General features: G+C 55.9%; 1 protein-coding gene across 1 annotated transcript in view; it reads left to right on the top strand.

Moving 5' to 3' along the window:
* The window catches only part of Grm4 (glutamate metabotropic receptor 4), an 82588-nt gene that overhangs the window by 21559 nt on the left and 37443 nt on the right, over positions 1-23586 (top strand). The window contains exon 2 of the mRNA XM_042265700.2: positions 15916-16132. Within this exon, the coding sequence (XP_042121634.1) occupies positions 15916-16132 (217 nt within the window). The remainder of the gene's footprint in view (positions 1-15915; positions 16133-23586) is intronic.

The following is a 23586-nucleotide window of genomic DNA, read 5'->3' as shown; positions in this document are numbered from 1 at the left end:
GGGAGGCAGGACACAGGCCACAGGCCAGGGGAGGCAGGCCACAGGCCACAGGCCACAGTCCAGGGGAGGCAGGACACAGGACACAGTCCACAGTCTAGGGGAGGCAGGCCACAGGCCACAGGCCACAGGCCAGGGAGGCAGGACACAGGACACAGGACACAGGCCAGGGGCTGCCGAAGAACCCACCCTTAGTTCCCTTCCAACCTGCTGCCTCCTGAGCACTGTCCTTGACTCTCGCCGACCCACCGGCTTGAACCCATCCTTCCCTGCTTCTGCTCTGGGTGCCCTTGCGGTCCCCTGCTGGGGTACTCACAGGAGAGAGCAGGCTGGGAGATGGGAAATTAGGACCTCAGTCTCTCTCTGTTTCTCTTCCTCTCCTTCCCCTATCCCCTCCTCTCTCTACCTCCAGTTCTGGGAATTGAACCCAGGACCTTGCTCATGCTAGGCAAGTGCTCTGCCATTGAGCTACATCCCCAGGCCCCCTTTTACCCTGTTTTGTGACAAAGGTCTCACTAATTTGCACAGACTGGTCTTGAACTCAGTCCGTTGCTCACATGGAGCTTGCTCTTGCAGCCCTGCCTCCGCCTCCTGAGTACATGGGATGACAGGTTACAGAAGGGCCTGTGCATCCTCAAATGGATTGTCAGCTGCCTCACTACTCCGAGTCTCCGTGTGTGCATGCATGGTACGTGTGCAGCACACACACAGAGCATAGGAATGTTTGTGTGCACAGATTGTTGGCATGGCCGGGTTCACCTCTCACAGTGAGCCCTGTACACTGTGTAGAGGGCCGTGTGTGTGGAACTCAGAGAGTGCTGTGTGTGTGTGCACCTGGGTTCTTGAAAGTATGTGAAGCAGTGTCTCAGACGCCCGTGTTTGCATACCTGTATCCTTGCATGTATGGGGCTAGTGTCCCAGGTGCCACCGTGTCCCCGTCATGCTAGAGTCACACATACAGGCCTGTTCACAGGGCAGGCCAGGCTGGCGGGAGAACGGGACATGAGGCCGAGCCAGGGAGCACCCTGCCTGTCAGTTCAGGGCACGGCTATGCTGGCAGGTGTCAGCGTCAGGTCCAGAACCTCTGAATGTGAGCTGGATCCGACTCTGCGAGGCTGGGTCTGGAATGGACCGCCATGAAGCTGCAAGCCACCCTGTTAGAGACACAGCAGTGTGTATGTGGGGTCCATGGCCAAGGGTCTGCGATGAGAGGGTCATTTCAGGGACGTGGGGGGGGGGCTGATGCCATGATGGGAACTTCAGACTGGTGCTCAGAAGAGCAGAATGGCCTGGGCAGGGCCTTGGGTACCCCTGCTTTTGCTGTGCTGGGGATGAACTCAGGGCCCTGCACATGCATGCAAACCACTAAGCTACAGGGCTCTTGTATTTTGAGACAGGAGATGACTATGTAGCCCAGGCTGGCCTCAAACACATGCTGTGCCTGTCTCAGCCTGAGTGCTGGGGTTCCAGTCACTGTATTCCCTGAAAGTGACCGCCGTCTGCTGTCCTCAGGAGGCCTTGCCATGCCTGCTCTATGTGGCAGACCCCTCTAAGCTCTGCTTCTTGAGCCGGCCTCAGGGACCCACTCAAACTGTATGGCAATTTGGGGGCCTGCAGGGTGAAAAAGACCCCCTCTGCAGGTCGCGTCACCTCATGCCACTGGTTGTTGGTGCCTGGACAGGCCAGGCCTAGATGTGGAGCCTGTGGACAAGACTCGGATGTGCTGGTGGCCCTCATGGACTCGGAGGGAGGCCAGCTGGCCTGGACTGTGCATCTGCATTTGGTGCCTGTGGGCCCAGATTTCAGCAGCTGCTGCCGCTGGCAGTCTTGAACTCCCTGAGTCCTGCCTTGAGGTTATCAAGTTAATGAGGGAGATAACAGTGGCCCCCTGACTGTGCAGGGCAGGTCTCTAGGACAGGCCTGAGGTGATGTTGTGTGGCTTTACTTGTGCGGTGACCTCTGGACCCATGTGAAGAGCAGTGTCATGGAAAAGGGCTGCATAAGGTCTTAATGAGCGAGTCCCTTCGTGGGCAGCGTCTCCTGCACTGGAGAGGGGCTGCCTGGCACGCTACCAAGTCCCAGTATCTGGGGCATGATGGGCGTGTGCAATGTGGTAGCAGAACTGAGTGGCACCTATGGAGGTTTCTGCAGGAAAGGGCAGGGATGGCCACTCCATGTGCACCTGCCGCTAGCAGCAGAGACAACGTCCCTGGCATTTCTGGACCGAGGACCCTTGGTGGACGCCTCCTCCCCGGGTCCCAGGGGCTCGGAGGTGACAGAAACTCAAGCTTATTCCCCGTGGAGGTGGCAGATTTTGCTGGCACACGGAGTAAAAGTGCAGGTGGTTCAGCCACTCACCACCTGGGTGACATTAAACATGATCCTGCACCCCTTGGAGGGATGGGGCCAGCACCTGTCTGCTCCGGAGGGCTGGCAGCAGGGAGTTCTCATGACAGTCAGCCTGGGCAAGGAAGGCCAAAGGCATGGATGCCCTGCAGGCACACGGTGATGGAGGTCAGAACACTCCCGGGGTGGTTCTCTCTTCCACCGTGTGGGTGTCAGGGCTCAAACTCCGGTTGTCAGCCCCTCAGCCTTCACCCACTAAACCATCCATGGACTTCCCGCATAAAGCTTTCTCTGACAGAATCTTGATGGAACCTACTCAGGAGAATCAGTGAGATTGTCTCTGAGACACCTGTTCAATAGTCATTCATATCCTTAGTCCACATCCCGGGGCTATGGGAGGCGGGGAGAGAGGCAGAGACCCTGGTTCTCCTCAGGGTCTGGCACTCCCGTCGGGAGGCACCCAGTCCACACTCCTGTGGGAAGTGTGCGCTGTCACAAGGGGGTAAGCGAGAACTCCAGGTAGAAGGCCCTCGGGGTGGTAAGCACAGCCCAGAGCTGGGGGGCATGGGAGAGGTCAGGCCCCCCGGAAGATCCTGCAGGGCTGCTGAGCTCCCGAGGGGGGAGAAGCTGAGCTAACTTGGGGTTATGTCCTTCCAGCTGTGGGTGGACATGCAGATGTTTGAGGGGGTGAGTTGGGAGGGGGCTGAGGATCCATCCTGCCAGAGGCACAGGAGCTGGCTTGGTAGAGGCCACATGATAGAGCTGGTGAGTGGTGGCTGGCTTCTGGATGTTTCCGGAATAAGGCCAGCAACACCTGATGGTAAGTCAAGTCTGGGCCATGAGGCAGACTCAGGGTCTTGACGCTGCCTTGGCCTGCAGCAGGAAGGACATGGAGGCTGTTTTGAGGCCAGGCAGTCCCTGCTCGGGACCCCCAGAGTCTGACACGTCCAGTCACTGGTGTCCCCAGCGGAGGTCAGCTGGGTGGGATCCTGGCCTTCAGCGTTTATCTGAGGGGTGAACACAGAGGCAGGCAGCAGGGTGTGTGTGCTCTGAGCCCGGGGGTGCAGGGCTGAGGCAGGAAAAGGGGGCTGGGCCGGCTGAGGAGGCTGAGGAGGGCACTGGGACCAAGCAAGGAGGGGACCGCACCAGTCGGATGTCATGGTGGGGAAGGGATGCTGGGGCTCCAGTGAGGCTGCTGTGGCACAGCTGGGCACCTGGCCAGGCCCCCCACGGCTGTGCCTGCTGTGTTTGTCCCTGCTCTGGCTGCCCCCCTTCTCCCAGACAAACCCCAGAGCCCCAGTGGGGGGGGGGCTTCCTCCTGGCTGCCTGGCCAGTCTGAATATGGCCTGGCTGTGGATATAAATCACAGGAAGTGTTGGTGGTGTGACTTTTATCATCTCGTGTGTTCAATGATGTTAATACATCCCATTATATCATCTTATATTAATATAGAGCAGTCCATCACACGCACACACAGAGCACATCTGCCTGACTCGGGAGAGGGCTGAGCAGACAGAGGCTCATCTCCTCCAAGGCCAGCCACGCCCACCTCACTTGCACTCTGTTGCTAAGTGGACCTCAGGGTATCAATGGCAACCACTCTGGGCGCTGAATCAAGAGGTCCTCCTGGCCCTGTCCCAACTCCTGCAGCCCGTGGAGGGTCGCCAGGTTTGGGAGAGGTTTTCATGAGTCCCTGCTTACTGTAGAAGCCCCTCCCTCTGTTCTGGCCGAGAGCCAGGCCGATCATTAAATTCTCACTAAACAGGGCAGGTGCAACGGTGTGAAGCGGACTGCTGGGGGGTGCAGGGGAGGCAGCGGGAGCAATCCCGACCCTTGTTCAGGCTGCCTCTCAGCCCGACACAGTGGGAGTGAAGGACTGGAAGCTGTGTGTGAACACAGAATAGTGCCAGGGAGGGACTGTGGGCTGAGAACACGCAGGTGAAGCCAGGCAGACCTGGGTTCCAATCCTGCCTAAGAATTTGCCGTATGATCTCAGGACATCTTTTCTCATCTGAAAAATGAAGTAACAGATAGTGGTCCTATTGTGTGAGGAAGAAAGGAGGTGGTCCCTGGGGGGCAGGAACCAGGGACAGGTTGATTCTCAGTGTGTCCCAAGCTCTCAGACTTGGTCACCACAGACACCCTCCACTGCTCACCTCTTTGCAGGGCTGCAGGGCCAGGCATAGGCACCATCATCTCCCAGTCCCTTCCTCCTGCTCTCCTTACTCACCCCCACTCCTAGTGCAGGCGCTGGCGTCCCGAGGCCCCGGGCTGGTCTGGGGCCTGGGGGCCTGGGTGGACCCTTGCACTCTTCTAAGCTGGGCAAGGCCTTCTTTGCTCTGTTTGTGTTGAGGGTTAAAGCAGGAGAGCAGAGCGGGCCTGCACTGTCATCCGCACCCAGACAGAACAGTGGCTGCAATGTCCGGTCCCTTCCCTCTCCCCAGCGTCTTTCCTCACTGTGACCTCCACAAATACCCGATTCTCATCACGACGCCCACATCACAAACAAGGAGACTGAGGCTCCATGAGATGGCGACCCGAGACGGCTCAGTTAGCTAGCGACCTGCATCTTGCCTCCGGGAGCTTGGTTTTAGCTCCTTGCACAGAGCGCAGAAGCTGTGGCCCTGGGGGTACCAAGCTTGGCTCCCGCCCTCCCCGCCCAGGCCTCAGCTGCCACCCACCTCCCCTAAGACTGCCACTGACAAGGTGGCACAGTTAGCGTGAACCTGCTAACGCGAGTGTGGTTTATTGATCTCCATTTTGCTTATGAAGCAGGACAAGAGCTGGTTTGAAGATCTTGTTTGCTGTCGGCCCAGGCCCCGCTCCCTGCCCGAACGCTCTTATCTGTCTCCAGGCCCTGCCTCCGACGCGCCAGTGTGGCTCCTTTGTCAGCCGATGCCAGGCGAGCCAGGAGCCCTCCTCCCTGCGCACCCCATTCTTCTCCAGCTCCCAGCCTCCTGGTGGGGGTGTGTGCTGGGCTCCTGTGAAAACATGCGCTGCTTAAAAGGGCAGGCAAGGACTGAGCACGCACCCTCCAGGGATGTGTCTGTCCAGGGCTGGCTGCCTCTGCTGCCTCGTTCCCTTCAGAAAAACAATTTAGAACAGGAAATTAATCCAAGTGCCAGTTTCCTGTCCTGATAGGATGCTGGGCAGCCAACGTGGAGGTAGGGGTGTGGAACAGGGTGTCATTGTGGAGTCAGAGAGACAAGTTCCAGCGGGCCCTGGAGGCAAGGGTGGGGGTGGGGGAAAAGCATTGCCTTTATGTGGGTGCTGCCACTGGTGGTCACTTACGGCAGACGTGACAGCTGGCCCTGGCTGGACATCAGGCAAAGTGAGGACTCAGAGGCAGACTGACTCTGCCATAAATGAGGATTAATAGGGAAGGTCACATGCACTGCTCTGGGAAGGGTATCCAGCAGCGGAGAAGACCAGTGCAAAGGCCCTGAGGCACAGTGCATCTCAGTGCTCAAGGAATAGAGAGAGGCTGGCATGGCAGGAACCGTGGGAGGCCAGGGTAGATGTGGTGAGTGACGGGGTCAGAGTCATGCATGTGAAAATACTCCAGATTAGTTATTCTGATAGACTGCCATGCACTGAGCTGGAAAGGGCACTGCATGGGTACCTGGCCTGGCTCACAGAGGAAGATCAGTGGGCATTCTTTGGAATGTGGGGCTTGAGGTCCACTTGGAGCACCCAGGACCCTGGTATCAGGATGGTGTCAACTCCCCCCCCCCCCCCCGCACCCCCCCCCTCCCCAAGACAGAGTTTCTCAATGTAGTCTGGCTGTCCTGGAACTCACTCTGTAGACCAGGTTGGCCTGGAACTCAGAGCTCACCTGCCTCTGCCTCCCAGGTGCTGGGATTAAAGGTGCATGTATGGTGTCAGCTCTTGCCTAGCCATTCCCTCAGCATGTTACTGTGGGGGTTTCAAGGTACATGGTCCCCAAGGCTCATATATTTGAACACTTCGTAGAACTATTTGAGGAGGACTAAGAGGTGTGGTCTTGCTAGAGAAGGCATGTCACTGGAGGTAGGCTTTGAGATTTGAAAGCCCAAGCCATAAAACAAGTGTGGTAGTGTATGCTTTTAATATCAACACTTGGGAAGCAGAGGCAGGTCGACCTCTGAGTTTGAGGCCAGCCTGGTCTACAGAGTGAGTTACAAGACAGCCAGGACTACACAGAGAGACCCTGTCTCAAAAAGCCATCCCCCGCCCCAAAGCCCAACCCATTGCCAGTTAGCTCTCCCTGCCTCATGCTTGGGGATCAAGATGTAAGCTCTCAGCGATGGCTCCAGCATCATGCCTGCACATTTGCTGCCATGCTAAGATAGTTACGGACTCGCCCTCTGAAATTGTGAGCTCCAATAAACTCTTCTGTAAGTTGCCTTGGTCATGGTGTCTCATCACAGCAACAGAAGAGTAACTGAGATGATTGCCGAGAGAAAAGAGAGGCCCCGGCCATGACCTGGGCTGTGCTGTGAGGGACAGTGTGTGTGTTACGGTCCTGGTAACAGGTGCTGTCCTGGACTGTGGGACACTGCAGCTGTAGAGGTGCCCACACACCGCAGCCAGGCCTGTGTCCTCCTTGAGGACAGTTACAGACAAGAGCCCCTCTGGCAGCCTGGGGGTGAGGTTCTGCTGGTGATCCTAATTAAAAGCTCAGATCCAAATGGCTCAATGATGGAATTTCTAATTAAATCAATTTCATCTCGTCTGGGAAGCAGAGGTTTGCATACGATAAGCATGAAATTAATAATTACGTTTAGAAATTAGCTGCTGCTCAAAGCAGGCCATTTGCACAGCCCTCTGGGGCCCAGGGCAAGCCTCACCCTGTCCTTTGTCTTAGAGACAGATGGACCACTTCAGCCCATAGACTGATGGGCAGGAGAGGTGTGCAGCACACAAGATACAGCTCCCTGCTGGCGCCCACTCTGTCTTGTGGGAGACACAGGCAGCCACTTGTCACTGGAGGCTACAGGCACCCTCACTTCTATTTAAGTTTATTAATTAATTAATTAATTTTTAAGTTTTTTAGTTTATTGAGACAAGGTCTCTCTAGTTATGTAGACCAGCCTGGCCTTAAACTCTCTGAGATCTGTCTGCCTCTGCCTTGCAAGTGCTGGGACTAAAGGCGTGTGCCAGCATGCTCAGCATTATTTTATTTATTTTTTTAATTACTTTTTTTTTTTTTTTTTGGTTTTTCGAGACAGGGTTTCTCTGAGTAGCTTTGCGCCTTTCCTGGAGCTCACTTGGTAGCCCAGGCTGGCCTCGAACTCACAGAGATCCGCCTGGCTCTGCCTCCCAAGTGCTGGGATTAAAGGCGTGCGCCACCACTGCCCGGCTACTTATTTTTTATGTGTATGAGTGTTTGCCTGCATGTATGTCTGTGGACCACATGTGTGCAGTGCCCATGGAGGCCAGAAGAGAGTGTTATATCCCCTGGAACTAAGTTACAGACAGTTGTGAGCTGCCATGTGGGTACTGGGACTTGAACCTGGTTCCTCTGGAAGAGCAGCCAGTGCTCTTAATTGCTGAGCCATCTCTCCAGCCCCAGCCTCATATTCTACAGGTGCATTCATGTTCTGTGTGTGGATACATGTGTGTAGGCACACTAAATTCAGAGGAGACTAAGGTTTCACATAATAATTACTGGGATGGGTTCTGGAAATAAGCCTCTTTGGGTTCAAATGCTGCCCCAGCCAGTCAAGAGCTGTGTGACCTTAGATAAGTAATTTAACCTTTCTGTATTAGTTTTAATAAATGACGATTAAATGGGTCCTCTTATATAGTGTAATATTGAAGGTGTTAAGCTTGGAAACCCACTTAGGACAGTAAGGTGTATATAGACAGCAGGAGTTCTGAGGTGGAGAGCCATTATTGATGTCTGGGAGTTGGAGAATCATGTCCCTCCTGACTGTACAGCCCTCAGACCTGCCCCCTGCATTGGTCAGCACAAGTGAGGTGATGCTGCGGTAACGACTGTTCTGCAAACTTTAGGATGTGAAGAACACAGGCGTAGTAATTGCCGAGCCACACATGCTGTGGATTGGTTAGTGTTTTGTCCTGTCTCAGGAATGCACGTCAGGCTGGACCCTTGCTGGTGACAGTAGCAGGGGATGCATAGACCGTGGGGTGTCTCCCACCTGTGATGACAATGCTCTGGCCCAGAGACAACATGCATTCCCTGCCTCCAGCTCATGAAGCAGGATGTGTCATGTGGCCCTGCCAACCACAGGGTCACGGAGTTGTAACCTGTACCACAAAGATGAGGGCTGGCAGTGAGGGCAGTGACCAGGGACAGCAGCCCCTGATATTAGGTACCTGTGTGTTCATTGCTTAAGCAATTATCTCTGTTTCTTGTGCTGGAATCAGCTTCACCAAGGTCTCTCCACAGCAGGTGCTAAGGAAGCCATTACTGAGTGAGTGAGTTAATGAAGAGGCCACCAGGGTGTGCAAGGAGGTAGAGGAGAGTGTGGGAGCCGTGGCCACGGCAGCTACAGAGACAAAGGAACCTCTCGGGCCTTGTGGACAAAATTTACTTTCTATGACAGTGTGGCAGTTTGAAAATTCCCCTGTGTGCTCCCAGTCACTGTGGGGATTCTCTGCAGGCCCCAGAGGAGAGAGGCACCTGTGTGATGCTGGTTATGGTTCTAGGGGCAGAGCAGGCCCGGGATGCTGTGGAGTTTGTGCCAGAGAGCTGAGCAGGGGAGTCGTGTGCTCTGGGCATGGCTCACAGACAGGACGCTCCTTGGATCGAGGCCAGGCAGAGCCGCCCGATGGACCCAGCCAGGGCAGGCAGGGTGTGTAACCAGGCCCAGAGTGGCCAGATGCTGGGGCTGGCCGTTGTCTGGTGGCTGCTATGAAGTGATGAGTGACAGGTGGGCTGTGGGGAGCTATCCAGCCTGGTCCAGCCTGAGTTCCCAACGTCAGGTGGTCTGGTGGGTGTGGCTTCTGAAGGGGAAGGCCCAGCATGTGGTCCTGGAGGCAGGGAGTCAGTGTCTTCCCACCCAGGCCTATCCTAATCCTTCCAAAGACTGCCAGAGTGCCAGGACTGGTCTTTGGTGATTGGGGGTTCTCAACCTGTGGGTCATAGAGGAGCCTGGAGGAAAGGGACAGAAGATTGCCATTCCTGTCAGGTGGCCCTTGAAGGGTCTGTGGTAAGGGTCTTTCATGGCTGGTCATTTGGCTCTGGCACACCAGGTCACATGGAGGTTGGGTGGAGATTTCACTCCAGTTGCTCTGGATGGTTCCAGAGACGATGGGGACTGTACTCAGTGACCCTCTGGGACACTGATGGCTGCTTCCCTGGGCTTGATTCTGACACTTTGGAGCCTTTCTCTTGGGCCTGAGCAGCGGTGTGCTGAGCCTCCCTGTGTCCTGGACAGGGTTGGCATGCCTAGATTGTGGGGGGAGAGCCAGATGGCAGCCTGTAGTCCCAAGGACACATGGGCACCCCAACACGGGCACCCCAACACGGGCACCCCAACAGGGGCACCCCACACGGGCACCTGACATGGGCACCTGGACACGGGCACTCCTACATGGGCACCCCAACACGGGCACCCCACACAGGCACCCCAACATGGACACCCAACATGGGCACCCAACACAGGCACCTGACATGGGCACCCCGACACGGGTACCCCCACATGGGTACCCTGACATGGGCACCCCTGACACGGGTACCCCCACATGGGCATCCCAACATGGGCACCCCAACATGGGCACATGTACATGTGTGCCGCCTGTGGTCCCACCAGGCAGATCACTGTCCCTCGAACACAGCAGTGGCTCCCTAGGATGTGACACCAGTGTCACCCTGGCAGGGCCTTCCACTCTCCCCCTCACACCCTGCCTTCTCTTTTCCCTTCTGCTTTCTGATTTTCTTTTGAGACAGGGTCTCACTATGTAGCCCAGGCTAGCCTGGAATTCATGTCAATCCTCCTGCCTCTGCCTCCCAAGTGCTAGGTTTTCAGGAGTACCTCGATGCCCAGCTACCCCTGCTCCAGCTCCCCTCGATATGTTCTCCCCTGGCCAGGCAGGAGGCCTGGGGTGGGGGCCAGTGGCTGTGTGCAGGGGGAAGTGTGAGGAGTGTGTCATACCCATGTGCTCAGGCGACTCAGCACATGTTCTGGAACACGCATGCTTGCACAGATGCACTGGGATTTCTGCTTGATTGTTGCTGAAGCCCAGAAGCACGTTTGAATCTTCTTGTGGCACCGACCTCCTCCTCATCATTCCAAGAGTGTGGAGGGGGCAGTGGGAGAGAGTTTTCACACTCTTTCTTCTCAGTCGCCTGCATAAATCAGAGCTCTCCTGGGGGCCAGTGGCAGACACACTATGTGTCACTCAAAGCTAAGTAGCACTTGGCCACAAGCACCTCCTGCCTTCTCTCCTGTCTCCTAGGGAGCAGGGGTGTCCACCAGTGCTCAGGGCTAGATGCTCACCCACCTTTACATCCTTCTGGTGGCACTTCACAACAGGTGACTTAAACAGGGGATGCTTGGTGCTGTGGCAGGCTGAGGCAAGCCTGGAGAAGCCAGGAGGGCTGACTGGAAGAGGTGAAACCAGGCTGCACAGTGCATGTGGAAGGGCTGGGTGTGTGAGACAGTCCATGGGTTACAGCTTCTGTCAGGACCCTGAGAGTAGAAACAGGCTGTTGACACGATTGAGCCTGTATGATAATGAGTATTCAGAGACGGGTAATACTTGGGGGGCACTCACCAACCTAAGACAGAGCACCTGTGTGGCCCGGGTAGGCGTCTCCATGATGGGTAAGGTGACCTGCTGATGCCCCACGCAACCTAAGTCAGATGCTCATTTTTTAGTAAAAGGGGGACCTGTAGGTCCCTGGCCCCCGTTTTGGGTAATTGTTGCCTTGCTTGCTGACCTTGATATCCTCCCTATGCTAATTCCCTGCCGGGTTCCACCCTCCTGAATGCTTAAGGGAAGTTCCTTGTCTGTGTATCCTGCATAATGGGCCTTAACAGCTTAGACGCAAGATTATAAAACATTGGTAGCAAACTTCTGCCCTCCGGGGTTCTCCCATTGTGCTGTAAGCCTGTACTTAAGACCTCCTCCCTCCTTCAATAAACAGCATTTGGCATTAAAAAAAAAGAAAGAAAGAAAAAAAATAGGCTGTTGAGCCCAGTGGCTGTGATACTTGTCCTGTCCCCAGAGTGTGGCATGAGCTGTGTCCTCAGCACCCAGAACAAAGCAAGCCTCAGATCTGGTGGATGTTTTGAATATGGCCAGGGCAGGGGATGATGAGGAAGTGGCAGGAGTCCTTCTGGGCTGCCATTTTTTGAGAAGTGACATCTCTGAGGAGAATGCTAACTGAGCATCCTTTGCCTCTCCAGCCAAGACAGAGGAGCTGAGGAGGGCACACAGCCCCACGAATCAGCATGTCTGAATCACCTGGTGTGGCAGACTCTCCCACAGGCCTCTTTGCCCTGCAGTGCCCCTCGCCCCTCCCCCACTCCAGGCTGGGGCAGTGGGAGGAGGTGCCTCAGAAAGCAGTAAGCATTCAAGGATGTCTTCCTGACAGTGATGGTGCTGTGTCTGGGAGGCTAACGAAGGCAGAGGGAGCAGGGATGCAAGGACCAGGGGAGGGGTCACCTGCAGTGCTGCAGAGAGCCACGGACCTGCTCTCAGAGGTCCCAGGGATTCCTCATATCACCAGCAGCTCCTAATTGCCCATTCTGTAACTGCAGAGCCTGAGGCCTGGGGAGGAGAAGGAACTGGTCGGCTCTACCAGCTAGAGAGCAAGAGTCGACTTGAACCCCAAACCTTAGTCTGAAATTTTCTTAGTGGGAACTTTAGTTTTGGAAATTATTGAGTCTCTTTAATTTCCTTCCCAGGGGCCCAAAAGAGACGCTACTAATGGCGGGGGTAATCTGCAGGAAAATAATCTAAGTACACTGGGTTCTTTCATCCATTTACTTTATTCCTCTGAGATTAACTGCTATCCATATAGTTTTAATTCTATTTTTATATCTAGCTCCTCTCTGTCCCTTCTCTTCCCGAGTTCTTTCTCTACACGGCTTCATTTCTGTGTTCAGAGCTCCTCTCTGTCCCTTCTCCTCCTGTCCTCTCGTAGCCCTGACTAAGCTCTTTTGCTTTTGATCTCATCTTCGTCCTCAGTTCCTCCATCCATGCTTGTCCCTTCCTTTCCTACTCTCCTGATTTGACCTAATCCCTACCATCTATTAAAAACTCTGCCTTTTTCTTTCTTCTCTGGCCACACAACTCTGCTAGGTGCTAGGAATTCTGCTTCAATCCTCCCTCACCTGATATGCAGAAACCCTTTTGTTCTGAGTCAATTGTTCTGGAATGCCACTTGGCCTGTGAGGGGATGGAGGGTCTGAGCTTCATTTGCATGAGAAACGAAGTTATGCATCTACGCATCTGCCTGCCTCCTAAGCCTAGGCGTTGTCTCTGTAAGGGTGTTACCTTAATTCAGATCAGCAGTAGGTCTGAGAAGCTTATACTGTTTGCTATTATGGCCTAGGAGTTATGAGTGCACAAGAAATTGATAGCAGGAAACAGCTGATGTATTAAAAGCTGAATAACACCAAATATTCCTTGATATGTGGCTTCCTCCAGAAGGATTCCTTGGTCCTTCTAGGTTTAGCTTTATCACATACAGCTGAATTCTTACTGCATCCCTGCAGCTCATGACACTTCAGAACCTGTGATGTGACAGGGAGAAGGAACTGGTCACTGTCCCTTACCCTGGCCTGGTCTGGGATTGGTTGTAACTAGAGTTTTCCTGCCTTGCCCACAGTCAGGACAAATTTCTATCACCTGCCAGTCCCACAGCCGCTCAGACCCGACCAAGTAAACGCAGAGACTTATATTGCTTACAAACTGTATGGCCGTGGCAGGCTTCTTGCTAACTGTTCTTATATCTTAAATTAATCCATTTCCATAAATCTATACACTGCCATGTGGCTCGTGGTTTACCGGCGTCTTCACATACTTCTTGTCATGGCGGCGGCTGGCAGTGACTCCTTCTGCCTCCCTGTTCTTTCTTTTCTCCTCTCTGTTAGTCCCGCCTATACTTCCTGCCTAGCCATGGCCAATCAGTGTTTTATTTATTGACCAATCAGAGCAATTGGACATACAGACCATCCCACAGCAGTTGGCGTCTTTCCCAGGGCCTCAGGGACTATTGGGGCGGTACAGCCTGGCTTTCCTGCTGTATGCTATGCAGGAGCCCCATGCTGATCCCCCATCTTTGTGGGAATGGGGTACATGCAGTATGGTAGAAGGCCATGTGCCTGGATCAATCTCTGGGTGTGGGTCTGGGTGTGAAGCTGCTGACTGCTCCCTGGGGACTGGGCTCCCAGCCTGACCACGGGGTACTTGGAGCTCTATCACTCATGGCCTGGTTGGGAGGGAGAGATAGTCTGAGAGTGTGATAAAGATGAGTGAGCAGCAGCCTTTGGTGCTCATTGGAGGAAGTGTGGGTGGATGGGTCCCATCCCAGCTGTCCCCACATTCATGGTGTTTTGTTGGATGGGTGATGGGGTTGCAGGGATTTGGTTTTATTCTGTATAACAATATTTTAGGAAAATGGACATTTTAGACATTCACAAAGGCATAGAGAACAGGCAGCAAGGTCCCACGTACCTGTCACCGCCTCTCACTGATTGTCAGCTCTCTGCTAATTGGTTTATGCTTCCGCCTGCCCCATGGGGTCCTGTGCGGCAAACCCTGTATATCACCTTTACATATCCTCTTTTTTTTTTTTTTTGAAACAGGGTTTCTCTGTGTAGCCCTGGCTGGCCTCAGACTCACAGAGATTCATCTGCTGCTGCCTCCTGAGTTCTGGGATTAAAGGTGTGCACCACCACTGCCCAGCTTCCTTTCTAGCATCTTAGCACCAATTTCTAAACATTGGTTCTCAACTGGGACAGTCAGTCCTCCAGGACCTCTGACTCTGCCTGGAGATACACTGGTGGTCACTGTTGGGGAGATGCTTCTGGCACATGGGGCACAGGCTGGGTATGGACATCCACAGGGTACAGCTTGGGTATGGGCATCCACAGGGCACAGACTGGGTATGGACATCCACAGGGTACAGGTTGGGTATGGGCATCCACAGGGCACAGGCTGGGTATGGGCATCCACAGGGCACAGGCTGGGTATGGACATCCACAGGGCACAGGCTGGGTATGGGCATCCACAGGGCACAGGCTGGGTATGAACATCCGCAGGGCACAGGCTGGGTATGGGCATCCGCAGGGCACAGGCTGGGTATAGACATCCACAGGGCACAGGCTGGGTATAGACATCCACAGGGCACAGGCTGGGTATGGGCATCCATAGGGCACAGACTGGATATGGGCATCCACAGGGCACAGGCTGGTTATCGGCATCCATAGGGCACAGAATGGGTAGGGGCATCCATAGGGCACAGACTGGGTATGGGCATCCGTAGGGTACAGGTTGGGTATGGGCATCCACAGGGCACAGGCTGGGTATCGGCATCCATAGGGCACAGAATGGGTATGGGCATCCACAGGGCACAGACTGGGTATGGGCATCCACAGGGCACAGACTGGGTATGGGCATCCATAGGGCACAGACTGGGTATGGACATCCACAGGGTACAGGCTGGGTATGGACATCCATAGGGCACAGACTGGGTATGGACATCCATAGGGCACAGGCTGGGTATGGGCATCCACAGGGCACAGGCTGGGTATGGGCATCCACAGGACACAGAGCAGCCCTGCTAGGAGCCTCTTCCATCCCTAGCCTGTCTGTGTGGCAGCTGAAAGCCCCTAGGAGCAGGGGACTGTGGTCTCCATAGTGTTGGAGAGGAGGGGACAGGGAGGAGGGTCACATGGCTCCTTTCTTGTCCTTTGGGATGGCTTTAGACAATTACAGGAGGCTGACGCCACTTAAGAGTAGGGGGTCAGGTTACTCCATGGCTGGCTGGGCAGGGCCAGGGCCAGAGGTGGGCCTTGCCTCTCCGGGCCCTGTACACAAACAGTGGAAAGAAAGGGTCTCTCAGAGGAAGCTGCTCTGGCCACCTGTGGGGATGGGGAAGCATCTGAGGTCTGGGTTCTGGGCTGTGTCCTCCAACTGGGCAGGAGAAAGGAGACAGAGGTCATTGGAAACCATAGAGACCAAGCCTTCTGTATGGTGACTAGAGGGACTTGGAAACAGAGGCTCCAGGTTCCCCTCCCCCGCCGTGTGTGTGCATACCCAAGTGTATATTTGTGTCTGGGGTATCGCTAGAGACCATTAGTCAGAGACCACAGGAGGCCTCTGGGAGTCACCCCGGGGTCGCAGGGAAGCTCTTGGTATCTTGCTGGCCAGACCTTGCCCCTACCAGGGAGACAGGTGGAACTCTGTGGGAAGGGCGGCCGCCATTAGACATCTTCTCTCAGTACCTGGGACCTGTCCTGCCATTCTACAGTGTCTTCCCTGGCTGAGGGGAGGGGAGGCAGTGTCCATGGGAGGGTGCTTTGGGTTGAGGGGTCCCAGGGTGGTGGATGGTGGGGAGCAGCTGCCCTTTTATGTGTCTGTCCATCGATCTGCCTGTCCCTGTTCCTCTAGATCCCCCAGATCAGCTACGCCTCCACAGCCCCTGACCTGAGCGACAACAGCCGCTATGACTTCTTCTCCCGTGTGGTGCCCTCGGACACATACCAGGCCCAGGCCATGGTGGATATCGTCCGGGCTCTCAAGTGGAACTACGTGTCCACGCTGGCCTCAGAGGGCAGCTACGGCGAGAGCGGCGTGGAGGCCTTTATCCAGAAGTCCCGAGAGAACGGTGAGAACTGGGGGGGGGGGGCGGGTCCTCTACGTCTGCGTTCTCAGTTCTTCCCCGAGCTGGGTTTGTTTGCTGTCCCCCAACTCCCCAAGACGCTGTACACTCCCACCACGGGTGCATCCGTGGACAGCTCTGTCCTTTCCTGGGCAGGGAGACGGGGAACCAGAGGGCTGTGTTTAGGTGGAGATCAGGGCCCCTGTTTCACGGGTGATCAGCGGGAGTGTTCAGGGCTGGGCGAATGAGGGCTGGAGGCTGCGGGGGTGTCCTCCATTGTAGGTGCACCGCCTTACCCATTGAGCAGGTGGAGGGAGGCTCCAGCAGCAAGTCATTGGCACAGCAAGGGTTAACCTCTGAATGGGGACCCCAGCGATCAGGAGTGGTGGTGACCCCAGGAGGGTCTTGAGGTGGCAAGCAGGCCCCTGGGCTGGAAGACTCTGTGTCCTGTGGCTTCCTAGGGTCTCCTGGATAGAGTGCAGGGGTGGCCCTGGTGCCCCTGGCAGCCTCATCCTGTGGGCTCTAAGCAGCTCACGCTGCTCTCGACCTTGGCCAGTGTATATTTATACCTGCAGGGCCCAGACCTCTAATTGCTTTTCCTAAAACCGCAGAGTGGCCGGAGGAGGTTGGTGGTGGTGATGCCCTGCAGGCATAATCCTGCTACAATTCTCTGATAAGCCCTTTAATTGTGGTGGGAAAGCTGTCTGGGTGCCACTCTGTGCTGTGGGCTTCTGTAATCCCAGGGCTGCTCCTGCCCTGAACAAGTGAGCTGTCGAAGGCACAAACTGTCCTCCGCAGAACTCAGGGCGAGACAGACGGTTTAGTCACGGTGTTGATCCCGCTGTGGGGACCTGGAGGTGCCAGGCCACGTGCTGCACTTGCTGTCTGGGTGGCCGCAGCCTCTGTGGAGAGCACCACCATTTATATGAGGGGCAGAGCCTCAGGAGTCACTCAGTAACTCAGCCTGTCACATGGGGCAGAGGGGCAGGTGTGGGCTTTGACCCCAAGCTCCAGGGCAAGTAGTGTCAGCGGCTCCCTGTCCTCACCTACTTAGTTTTCTGCCCATGCTGTTCTCCTGCTGGGGTCATGGCCAGCTGGGGGTGTGACAGGGACCCGTGTGAGAATGTGTGCGTGACCTGCAGGACAGGAGAAGCTGGTGTCTGGTGTGCTCAGCTGAAGGCAGGACCGTGAATGGCTTTTTCAAGCGCTAATCAGGTGTTGGGAACTGGGAAGAATAATCTATAAAAGATGCTTAGAAAGGACCTCAAAGTCTAGAAAAACAAGAAAACCAGTTCCCTGCGGGGCCCTGGCTCCTCCACCCACCTTTCCGGCAAGGAGCCGTTTGCATGGCCACCTTTCTGTACTGTCCTGTGCCTCTGAGGTCCAGCTGTCCACCACCGCCTTCGATTCTCCCCGTTACCCGAGATCACCTCGCCACTGGGTACCCCATCCAGCCCTGTTGCTAAATGGTATTTGATTTGGAGGGCAGTTCTTGCGGGGGGGGGGGGAGAGAGAGAGAGAGAGAGAGAGAGAGAGAGAGAGAGAGAGAGAGAGAGAGAGGGAGGGAGGGAGGGAGGGAGGGAGGGGAGAGGGAAGAGGGGGAACTGCTCCGGCAAGTCAAATTGAAATCAGAATTGAACACTGGGAGAAAGAGGCCGTGGCACCTTATAGCCTAATCCCCGAGAAAGATTAAAGATGTTTTTGGCCGTATATTGTATTGATTTGTCCTCTGAAGTATAAGTCATTTGGGAGATGATGGGAGGCTTGACGGGAGGGGGAGATAGGGAGGGAGAGAAGGCTCTGCTTTTGGTTACAGACTGGGACTTCTCATTGTGATGGTGAGCATGTCAGGCCTCTACCCTGGACGTGGCTCTGGGTCTTTCAGAGGAGTGTGATTTTTGTTTTTTTCCATTTCAAAGAGAAAGAGACAGACCAGAGAGGGCAAATGCCAAAGCCACACAGCCAGATTGGAGGATCCAAGACAGGAGCTGGATACAGCTTTGTCCTGTGGTGGAGAATGTTGCCCCATCAGCCCATGACACCCTCACCTGTTAGCTCCTGCTTGGGGTGACCCCATGGTTGATGGAGCCCAGCCTGCACCAGTCAGTCACTTCCCCAGCCCACCTTGACCGGTACAAATCCTTCCACGTTGTTTAAGCAAACATAGACTCTGGCTGAAGACCACTTAGGTACACCTCCCTCAGAGGAGGGCTGGGAAGGACCAAAGGCTGCAGGGGTGGGCATCCGGAGGGGGCAGGAGTGGGCATCCGGAGGGGGCAGGGGTGGGCATCCAGAGGGGGCAGGGGTGGGCATCCAGAGGGGGCAGGGGTGGGCATCCGGAGGGGGCAGGGGTGGGCATCTGGAGGGGGCAGGGGTGAGCATCCGGAGGGGGCAGGAGTGGGCATCCGGGGGGCTCAGTGGGCATCCGGAGGGGGCAGGGGTGGGCATCCAGAGGGGGCAGGAGTGGGCATCCAGAGGGGGCAGGAGTGGGCATCCAGAGGGGCTCAGTGGGCATCCAGAGGGGCTCAGTGGGCATCCAGAGGGGGCAGAAGTGGGCACCCAGAGGGGGCAGGAGTGGGCATCCAGAGGGGGCAGGAGTGGGCATCCAGAGGGGGCAGGAGTGGGCATCCAGAGGGGGCAGGAGTGGGCATCCAGAGGGGCTCAGTGGGCATCCAGAGGGGCTCAGTGGGCATCCAGAGGGGGCAGAAGTGGGCACCCAGAGGGGGCAGGAGTGGGCATCCAGAGGGGGCAGGGGTGGGCATCCAGAGGGGGCAGGGGTGGGCATCCAGAGGGGGCAGGAGTGGGCATCCAGAAGGGGCAGGCGTGGGCATTTAGAGGGGACAGGGGTGGGCATCCAGAGGGGGCAGGAGTGGGCATCCAGAGGGGGCAGGAGTGGGCATCCGGAGGGGTGCTGTAGGGCTTCATCTTTGGATTCAGGAAGGCTATATGGGTGCCCTGGCTGCTCTGTTGGGAGGTTCAGCCGAGGGTAGAGGGAGACAGGAGGGACTGTTGTGTCTTTATCTTGGGGTTTCTTCTTATTTGTGGCTTCAGTAGCTCTGGACCCCCCAAAACACTGACTGCCTACTCCTTGGGGAGGTGGCCTGAGGCCTGGCCTGCTGTGTCCATCTTGGAGAATTAAGGAGAGAGGGCTTTGCCACATGCCTGTCCCCTCCTCCCAGAAACCGAGAGGCTGCCCCAGCCTCAGACCCAGCATGTCTTCCATTCAGTGTCTGGGGCCGGACACTGAGTGTGGCCCTGCTGAGCGGCAGGGTCCACCAGGCCCCAGCTGGTGTCTTCTCCAGGCCGGAGGATTGGCAAGGTGTTGGCATTAATGTGACTGCTAGTGATGGCCAGGTCAATCCGGTGTGACGAAGATGAACCCCCATGCTTGCATGGCCCGCCTCGGGGACTTTGCCTGTCCGCTCTGATTTCTCTGATGCTCTGGCCTGCAGCAGGATGTTGACACCTCTCAGGTTGGTGAGTCCCTAGGGCTAGATGTCGTCAGGCCCTTGTGGGTGTGCGTGTGTGTATGTGTGTGTGTACTGCCACTTCCCCTGTTCTCTCTGCCGGCCTCTGATGAGTGCACCGTGACAGCAGCAAGAGGCAGCTGTCACTTGCTGGGCTGTCCTGGTCTGAATTTGCTGCCTCTGTCGTCCACAGAAGCCATGTGCACGCTCCGAGGAACGTACTTGAAGATGTCTGGGGGTTTAGAGTCCCCTCTTGTCTTTGGCCTGTGCAACTCAGTTCTGGGTGGTTCAGAGCCCAAGTACTATGGCAGGCAGGAGGCTGGGCTCAGATTCACGACTCTGCTGCCTTGAACCTGAGGCTTCCACTTCCTCTTTAGTCTAACAGGAAGGGGAATAGCGCATGTGTGCCCCCCCCCCAGAAGTGCTGTGAGTGAGGTTCCGGGACTGAGAGTCACTCTGAGTTCTAGACCTGGCTCTGGGTAGTGGTGTGGCCTTGAGCCTGTCACAGCACCTCTGTGAGCCTTGGCTTTATCACTGGTGTGAAAGGGCTGGGCCGGGACCTCTGGACTCCACCGTTGAGTTCTTCGCGTCCATCAGCTTTCCATCTTACCTCACTGCTTGGAGGCCGGGTGCCATGGTGATCCTCGGCCCCAGACCCCAGGTCGCAGGCACTCATGCAGTCAAGAGTCCCCTCAGCACCCTCCCATCGTTCTAGCAGGTCTTTGAAACCCAAAGCTTTTTAAGTTTATCTTCTCCCCCCCCCCCCCAAAAAAAAAAACCTTTGTGTCTTCCAGGCACCCGTGGAATCGGGAGGGGTCCCTTCCAACTGCTTCTGGTTGTTTAGCCGCAGCTGACAGAGGCTCCAGACCAGTCAGATTGCCGGCCTTCTCCTGTCCGTTGACTTATCTACCCTGGCTTCTTCCTCCTGTGGCCCGCCCATGCCACCGCTAAGCTTTTGGAGTCCTGGCTAAGCATGAGCCATCGCCTTGTCCCAGGGCTGGAGGAGCCTGCAGGCGTAGTTCCCGTGCCAGGCTCCCTGGGGCCCTGCTCTAGGCCTGGCATTGTGTGGCATGCCAGCAGTTTTTTCCTGCTCCTGCGCGGTACACACCATGTGACCCTAGTCACCCCCCCCCCCCATCGGTCAGTTCTTTTTTATGTAGGACCAGCAAGGGGCCGTGCGGGCACTGAAGCCATTTCTGCCTCGTTGCTCTGTCCACTTCTCTTCAGAGCACTTGAGCCTGAACAGACTCTGCTGCCTTGGCCGGCCCCTCAGCCAGCCTGCCCGTTCTAGACTTCTGAGACTCTACCCATGAAAGAGCCAGACTGGCATTTGGGGACAGTCATGACGAGGAGCAGGATGAGTGAGGGGAAAAGAGGAACTATCAGCTGGGGCCTCTTGGGCCCCGGGGGGTGTGACTGGAGTCGTTGAGCACCACGAGCAGAGATGTGAGGGTGCTCACGGGTAATGGGCTTGCGCTGATTGTTGTGTAGGTAATAGACTGGGGGCCTGGGCCCCAGGAAGGCCACTCCTGTGGTCTGCAGGAAACGAGGACTTGAGGGCTTGAGAGCTGTCTCAGTGTGTAAGAGTAAACAAGCACACGGACCCAGCTCAGATCCCCAGAACCACGTGAAGAGTCGAGCGTGGTAGCAAGAGGTTCCCGTGCCAACACCGAGGAAGGGAGACCCAGGGACTTGCTGGCCTCCAGCCCCACTGCAGGCTCCGTGAGGTGACAGAGCAAGGCTGGGAGGGCTAGGGAAGGATGCCTGATGGTTCCTCTGCTTGTGTGCACTCACACACCACACACACACCACACACACATATACCACACACATATACACACTCACACACCACACACACATATACCACACACATATACACACTCACACACCACACACACACCACACACACATACACACACCACAATACCACACACACACATACATACACATACACATCACTCACACACCACACACACATACACCACACACACATACACACTCACACACCACACACACACCACACACAGATACACATACACCACACACATATACACACACCACAATACCACACACACACCACACACACATACACCACACACATACACACTCACACACCACATGCACATCACACACAGATACACATACACATACACTACACACATATACATACACCACAATACCACACACACACACCACACGCACATCACACACACATACACATATACCACACACACATACATACACCAACATACACACACTCACATGCCCACACACATACACACTCACACACCACACACACACACACATGCACGTGCACGCACACACACACACACACACACACACTCACATACACACACAGACACACCACACACCCCAATATATTTTTAAGAGATGAGGGTTTGGGCCATGGGTTCACGGAGAGAAGAGAAGGTGGGGTTGTATTCTAGTCACGAGCTCACAAGCTGTGGCCCTGGGTTCACGTGGACGGAGGTTGTTGAGCCCAGCCCGAGCTTCAGCACCATGGAGAGTGTCACCAGGGCTGGGCTGGGCTCCAGGGCAGCCCTTTGGCTCCAGCCTGCAGCACACGGCCTGCTCCTGGCCGGTCTACAGACACTGAGCCCGCCAGGCGTCTGTGAGAGGCGAGCCCTTCCCTCGGCTTTGTTACCAATTTCCGTCTTATCCAAACACATTTATTCCTGGACACTGCTGTGACTAGGCAGGTCTGGCCGCGCTCGGAGCGGAGATGAAAGGGCCCAAGCGCTTGTCTCCAGCAATCAGTGCGCGAGGCTGAGGGGCTGCGGCTGCAGGCTGGGGAGGCTGGGACAGGAAGGAACTTCCTCTGGGAGACCCAGGATTGGGCCTGGCCCAGAGGGTGTCCTGGACGGCGGGCCGATGGAGCAGGCACCCAGGCAGAGTGTGTGGCCCAGGCCTGCCCGGCTCTTCCCTGTGTGGATGGACCACTGGTCCTCTCGGGCTCTTGGTGTCTCTGAAGTGGAGATAATTCCAGTTTTTATTTGTTTCTGTAGAAATGATAAAAACAGGCAAACCAGCCTCCATGAGGCCCAGGGAGACTGGAGGGTTCAGGACTGCTTCTGGGCGTACCAACCAGGGTGAGCGATTGGCCTCCTAGACTCAGGATTCTCCTCCTCCTGGGTCTTTACACTCCTTGACTTACATGTGCTACATCTGGCTCTATTTTACTATAGACAGAATGATCATGTGGCCATTCTATGCAAATTATATGCAAATTTTTAACGAGCCAGAAGGAAGCTAACGATGCCTTGGGACCCGAGGGAAGCCTTGGGTGTAGGAAGCAGCGGGGCAAGGTGACAATCAGAAGGAGAGAATGGGGGTGGGGCAGGAGGGCTGGGGAGGGCCCTGAGGCCCTTGCCACCCCTCCCCAGCCCTTGAAGTCCTTCCTGGCCCGTGCCACAGATTTAGGGATGTGGGGAGATGGGCAGGATGACTTACTAGTCACCCAGAAGATGTGAAATGGAGGAAGGGAGCGGGGAGGAGGAAGGAGACGGGAGGAGAGGGGGGCAAGGAGAAGAAGGGGGGGAGGAGGGAGGGGAAGGGGAAGAGGGAGGGGAGGGCAGGATCTAAGTCAGAAACAGTAGGCAGAGGCAGCCAGGCAGGGGGGAGGCTCCGGTCCCTCTGAAATGGTCCTGGTACCCAGGATGTGAGCCGACTGGGAGGGGCCAGTGAGGCAGCACAGGCAGTATTAACTGTCTAAGGAGTACTGTGTGGCCATGAAGGGCTGGCGGGGTAGTGGGTAGAGAGGGAGGGGGGCAGAAGACAGACAGTGAGTGAGTAGGGAAGGGCTGGCGATGGGGGAGGGGCTTCTGGACCACTGTCCAGCTGTGATCCAGATGTCAGCCAGTGAACCGGGCCTGCGCATTCTCTCATTCTTCAGTACCCACCTGCACTGTGGGGACGACTGAGCAGTAGTCAGGCAGGGCTCTTGACCATCCCTTCTCTTCACGGGGAGGGGGG

This window comes from Peromyscus maniculatus, chromosome 21, assembly GCF_049852395.1.
Source record: "Peromyscus maniculatus bairdii isolate BWxNUB_F1_BW_parent chromosome 21, HU_Pman_BW_mat_3.1, whole genome shotgun sequence".
Lineage (NCBI taxonomy): Eukaryota > Metazoa > Chordata > Mammalia > Rodentia > Cricetidae > Peromyscus > Peromyscus maniculatus.
The sequence above is the reverse complement of the archived record's forward strand: the minus strand, read 5'-3'. Positions and strand labels throughout refer to the sequence as shown.